We start from the raw sequence: 5,817 nt of genomic DNA, 5'->3' as shown, positions 1-5,817 counted from the left end.
GGACTCCACCCAGATAGAAACACTGAAACTAATCTCAAGAGACCCGAGCTCACACCAAGAAAGACAGTTTGTGTATGTGCAAGGAGCCACAATTCCCATTGAGTTTGAGAATAAAGTCACAGTTACTAAAGCATTCCTCCTTCCAGTGTTACTCCCAGCTTGCCAGCTACGTTGCCTGAAAAACAGAGCGGAAAGAACAAGTCTAGAGTGCCATCCCAAAGGAGTAGCTTTGCAATAACCTGTGTGTTCATGGAAAAACCAGGCCACTGGAGCTTAGAAGTCTCCATTAAGAAGGCCAACGAGTGTTTTTAGACAAGCAAAACTTAGTGTCCCCTTGGTCCGGGTACAAGAAACAGCAACCAGGTTTAATTGCATCCCCACACATTTGGAAACCTGTGGGACTAAATAATTTCAGTAGACTGGTTACCTTGCAGCAGGCAGTTAATGCACAGAATTTTGTCCACAGAAAACCCAGAGCTCGTATCTTTAATTATCTTCGAACAGAGTAGGACTTTTAAAAATTGCTAATTAAAGAATAATTAGAACGGATGGCTAGACAGACTGGAGTGGACTGACACATTGACAAAATAGACTATTCCACTCCACTGATGTTCTTGGTAGTGATAAAAGTGTAAAGGCATGATTAAAAATCTCTATTAAATTCACATACAATTAAATTTGAATTTAATTTGTAAGTAGGCAAATATTTTTTCTATTTCAGTAAGAGGCCAGGTTCACAAGCTATTCAGTAAATTGTCAATTCTATCTGCAATGAAGTCTCACATTTTTCTCCATTAAAATGTGAAGAAAAAATATTCTTTGATTGATAAGGACTCTGGAAAGTTCCAATTTAGATAAACACTGAGTAATTTCACCTAAATGATTCCTGGACCTTGAACTAAAACAGCAGAAAACGATAAAGATTTATTTTATTCTTCCCCCTTTTTTTCCTTCACAGACATTCTAAAGACAAATCCCATTTTCTGACTGAAAACTGTTCCACTGAAACCATCTCATAGCTGTAATAGGTAAAATAATATCACTTGTTTAAGTGACTTTAAGTAGGAAAGATATCAAAAGGTAAGTCACAACTGAACTTTCTTTGGAAAAATCAGTGAGAACACTGAAAACAAAACACCCTTCCCATACACATCTCCTGAATCCCTCCATACGTGAAGGAGAAATAGCAAGAGACAAATAATCTAATTATGAATATCAGCTCATTATTATGAAAGAAAAAAAACAAAAAAACAAACCAAAAAACCAACCCTTACCGAATGGCTCCCAACCACACTGAGATACATTAGATGTTTTTTTGACAGGCTGAATCTGGGCAGCATATTCTTTGTAGGAGCTGAGTTCAACTTCATGTGAAGCAGCACAATGTTTATGCAGCTCTCCCTGATACAGAAAGGAAATTTGAAAATGGAAAATTCACTAGTAACTGTTAAATCTCATACAGCAACAAATTTCACAAGTCTAACTCTCTATGAACCTGTGTCAAATCCACTGAAATCAGTAAGATTGTTACCCATCATTAATTGTTTGGTATTTCACTGGGTGAAGCCACCATTACATGAAAGGGTAATTATGTGATTTGAAACAAGATGCCATAGTGAACTGGTGTTTCTGATACTGCAGAATTTCAAAGTTCTCCACTAACATCGACCTACTTTTCCCCTTGTTACTTGTCAGTTACATACCATACAGCCCTGTGGGATCCTGTTTGTGTTTGTCAAGTTATACAGGCCAAAGATTAGACTAACAAACGTAGAATTAGGTAATATTTTACTACCAGCTTCACTGGAAACAGGAGGAAAAAAAAATAATTAAAAAAATCCCAGAGAGTCCCAAGTGTACAACTATGACGCTCAACAGTACTTGGAACAGTCTTGTAAATGCCAGTAGAATTTTATCACATTTGACTCATCAGTTATGAGCAGCTTTTCTCAAACATATGAATGTAAGCCTGTACACTCTTAAATATCTATAATTAGATTAACATGAATTAAGTGTAGGCACAGCTGTTTCAAGTCTTAAGCCCAAAGATTAGAAGTATATGCAATATTCTAGATGTGGTCTCTAGGCCTAAAGTTTATCAAGTAAATGTCTCCACATACTACCTTTATCAGTTTTCCATCTTTTAAACCATTCCAAGTTAAAGTTTAATGCTGCCTTTCACAAAAGGGAATACTGAAAGAGACGACTACTTCCGTGTTTGGCAGGCGTAGAAGGATGTTTAAACAAGGACACAACCTTGCTTACCTTAACTATACTAATAGGTTTCCTTGATAAATGGAAGCTGGCATACAACAAGAAAGTGAGAGAGAAAATGAAGGCTCTATACCTAAAAAACAAACAAACAAACAAAAAGATTATTTGAAAATTATTTTATTCACATTTACTTTTAGCACTAAGTTACATAAAAGCACTACACAAGTCACTGGTAATCTTGGAAAAGTGGAAGACAATTTTTTTCATGTTCTCTTAACAGCCAGAAGAACCACTCTAGCAGTTACTCTGCTTTACAACAGCTGCTCTGATCTGGCTTTGGAAGGGAGCCTGGCAGCCCACAGGTAGGGGCAGGACAACATGGCAATGCTCCGGAGTCCACAGAGCTGATCTGCCTTCTTGACAACCTTCCTTTGGGGGCTATTAAAAGGCAGTTCAACTTTAAACATGGTGAAAGTCAGATTTCACATTTCACTTTCTCATCCGGTTTTCTGGTAGGATTAGGACGTAAATGATGGCTCTGTGAATTGCCAGTCTGGCTACTGTGGGTTATCTCTTCTTTCTTTCCTTACTGCTGTAAGGATTTTGTTTGGCCTTCCTCTGCAACAACAGAAATCAGTTGTTTCTAGAGGTGGATGGGGGGGTCTGACACTGACTGTGTGTACTGTCAGCTGCAGCACATGAACATACTTAACTGGCTTTGGAGTTGGGAAAGAATTTTCCCTTATACCTCGCTGGCATCCTTGGGTCTTTCTCTGCAGTTCACCTGAATTAAAAGGGCATCTCAAACGCCCTGTCACTGCAAGGGTTAAACAAAAATAACATTTGATCTATTCTATTCTCTACTTGCAGCAGGTTTCAGTTGTTTAAGGAGAGTGTTTTGTGGATTTGTGCTTTTAACAATACAGAGAGATCAGAGTTTATTTACTGGCTCCTAGCTTTGATCTTAAAATTAACACCTCTAAACAGAAGTACACATATACATACAAAGATGTCTTATCACACAGCATACTATGGTCCCTAATTTTTAATTAGCATTTTTCAACCATTTTCTTCTTTATAAACTTTTACATAACAAGGGTCTTGTTTTATAGTTCTGGCATATTCACACTGACATTAAAGAGTTATACTGCGAGTTGAGTTATTCACCCCCATAACTGAAGGCATCCTCACAACTGATAAAACTGAAATGACTTTGTCCTTGCCACTCTACTAGAGAAAACGTGATAAAATTACTCAAATAGGAAGCTCTTAGTCTTTTATTTGGGTTTTTTTGTTTGGTTGGGTTTTTTTTGTTATGCACACACAATTGACTCCATATTCTATTTCAGAAAGCAGAACTGAGGCCATCCAACTTCCAGGATTAATTTTCTGAAAACAAAGGGGTCTTGATTTTGTTCCGAGTTGTTTTGTTTTAAATATTGCAGTAGCAAGAACTAAAACTGTAATTCTACAAGTCTGTATTACACATCAAATTGTGGGGGAGAAAATAAACTTCTGATTAAGAAAAGAAAGCTAACCTCGAGTACCCCTCCCATCTAAGAGTATGAAAGTAAACATCTGAAATTTATCCCTGCAAATACATACCTTGCAAAGAAAAGATAAAAGCCTTTATTCTCTAGCACGCTGACTAATAAGGGTCTGTCTGGGTTTCCCCAACAAAGTATCTCACTTTTTACACATCAGCAATATTTAGTTGTTATACAACTGACGACATTTTCTTGCTGTATATATGAAACAATGAAAAAACAAAAACAGAGCAAGGCAACAACCACCTTCCCCAGATACAAACTCACATCGTCCAAAACAAAGATCGCCACCACACTTCAGGACTTACCACTGATCTCGTGAAAACGAAGTGATGAAGCGGATCCCAGGAGGAAGCTGAGCCATCTACTCTCCAGCTGGTATCAAATTTTAAGCGACACAATTATGTACTTGTGACACCGCTATCTGTTCTTCAGAACACGTAACAAAGCTCCTCCCAAAGCCGTGCGATGGTAGGCCGATAACAAACTTGGAAGATACGCTGCTGCGTTGATCTCCCTGTAGGTTTTTTGCCTGTATCTTCAGTCACAACATGCAGATAATTCTTCACTCTGCTTTTGTAAATTGCTGATCTTCAAATAAGAGAAGCTGATAAATAAACACTGTTATCAAGTTATTATAATATTCTCTAATCATAACATTTGAATCAGCAATTATCTATTTCAGAGACAAGTAATTACCACAACTAACCTTCGAGACACCAAAAACATAATGGAGAACTTTAAGCCAATATAAATCACAGCCTTTTCTAAATTTTATCATGTGTAATCTATTTTGAGAAGTCAGTATATTATAAAGCAGTGGGGACACAAGGCAAAGATGCACTTAAAACCTGAGCCAAAGCCAGCTGACATCAAAACACTCTGCTTTTGTCCCAGAAAGTCTACAAATATGCAATTCCCCATCTTATAAAGATCTATTTTAACACATCAGAAACATTTATGAAGTTGAAATTTGTTAAAAAGTGACTGTAGCATTTTTTCAGCCCAGAATACAGACTCCTCCAGCTTGAAAGTGGCTGAACAGTGCTGCCAGCAAGACTTTACCAGCACTTCCAGTCTGATTTCCCTGTCCCAGTATCAGTGCTGCAAAAAGCACCACATCATCAGAGGAAAAAAAAATAAAAGAAAAAGAAGAAGTTTTTTCACCACTTGAGCTCCCTGCGCCAGCTCACCCAGTACAAGGGAGAAGGCAGGCCCACGTGTGTATGTGACACGCAGGGAAGAGACGCTGGTGGCATCAATTCAGTTTGGTTTGAGATCTTGTAGAGTTCCTACTGTTACTTCAAATTTGGGCTGAAGCCCCTCAACAGAAAAAGACACACAGTACCCTTTATTAGAGGTACTGCAAAAGGAACTAGCTGCAATGTTACTTCGCAGCAAGCACGAGCCACCTGTTGAGTAAGATGACAAAAGGCACTGTAAGCAAAAGGTGTGACTGCAACTTACACACGCAAGCCAAGCCTCTCTCTGTGCTAACAGCAGAGCCACCCCAGCAGGATGACAAACACCACACCGGGGACTGCCACATAACCCCTACCCACCCAGTAGCCCAGCTAGTGGGCTTCATGCTGGCACCAGTCACTGCCATGCTCCTGATGGAAAGCTGGTAGGACACAGGACTAGGTCTCCTGGTAAACAACAGGTAGAGAACTAAAGCAAAATCTCCTCTGATGAAAACACACCTGCCAAGACCAAGGGTTTGTCTTAACCTGGGAATTTCAGATGCTGTCACAGGGCAGGTAAACGTGTGAGGCTTTCTCCTCTCATCTTTATTCCCCCTTCTTATTATGGATACCAAAACTACTTGTCCTCAGCCAGCTGAATGACAACACCAAGTTGTGTCTGCTGTGTCAAAGCTGGGAACATGAAAGCTTCACTACCCACATAGGCTTTCTCCCCAGGAATGGTGGAAAACTATCACCTCTTCACATAACAGAGTATCACACCAAAAGATCAAGTGTCTGCTCCTTTATGCTAACACATTTTTGTCATACCTTTAATTTTTCCACAGTGGCCTGGTTCAGCTTGACACCTC

The 5,817-nt window shown here is 39.1% G+C and overlaps 1 protein-coding gene across 1 annotated transcript in view; it reads right to left on the bottom strand.

Moving 5' to 3' along the window:
- Nucleotides 1-4,125, bottom strand: part of LOC104521830 (glucose-6-phosphate exchanger SLC37A1-like) — a gene marked incomplete at its 3' end in the record, with an annotated part of 16,142 nt that extends 12,017 nt beyond the window's left edge. Inside the window, exons 1-3 of the mRNA XM_029083978.1 lie at nucleotides 4,070-4,125; nucleotides 2,266-2,347; nucleotides 1,275-1,401 (exon numbers count right to left, since the gene is read on the bottom strand). Of these exons, the coding sequence (XP_028939811.1) occupies nucleotides 1,275-1,401; nucleotides 2,266-2,347; nucleotides 4,070-4,125 (265 nt within the window). The remainder of the gene's footprint in view (nucleotides 1-1,274; nucleotides 1,402-2,265; nucleotides 2,348-4,069) is intronic.
- Between the last annotated feature and the right edge of the window lie 1,692 nt (nucleotides 4,126-5,817).

This window comes from Antrostomus carolinensis, unplaced genomic scaffold (genome assembly GCF_000700745.2).
Source record: "Antrostomus carolinensis isolate BGI_N321 unplaced genomic scaffold, ASM70074v2 scaffold10620, whole genome shotgun sequence".
NCBI lineage: Eukaryota > Metazoa > Chordata > Aves > Caprimulgiformes > Caprimulgidae > Antrostomus > Antrostomus carolinensis.
This window is presented reverse-complemented; position numbering and strand designations above follow the sequence as displayed.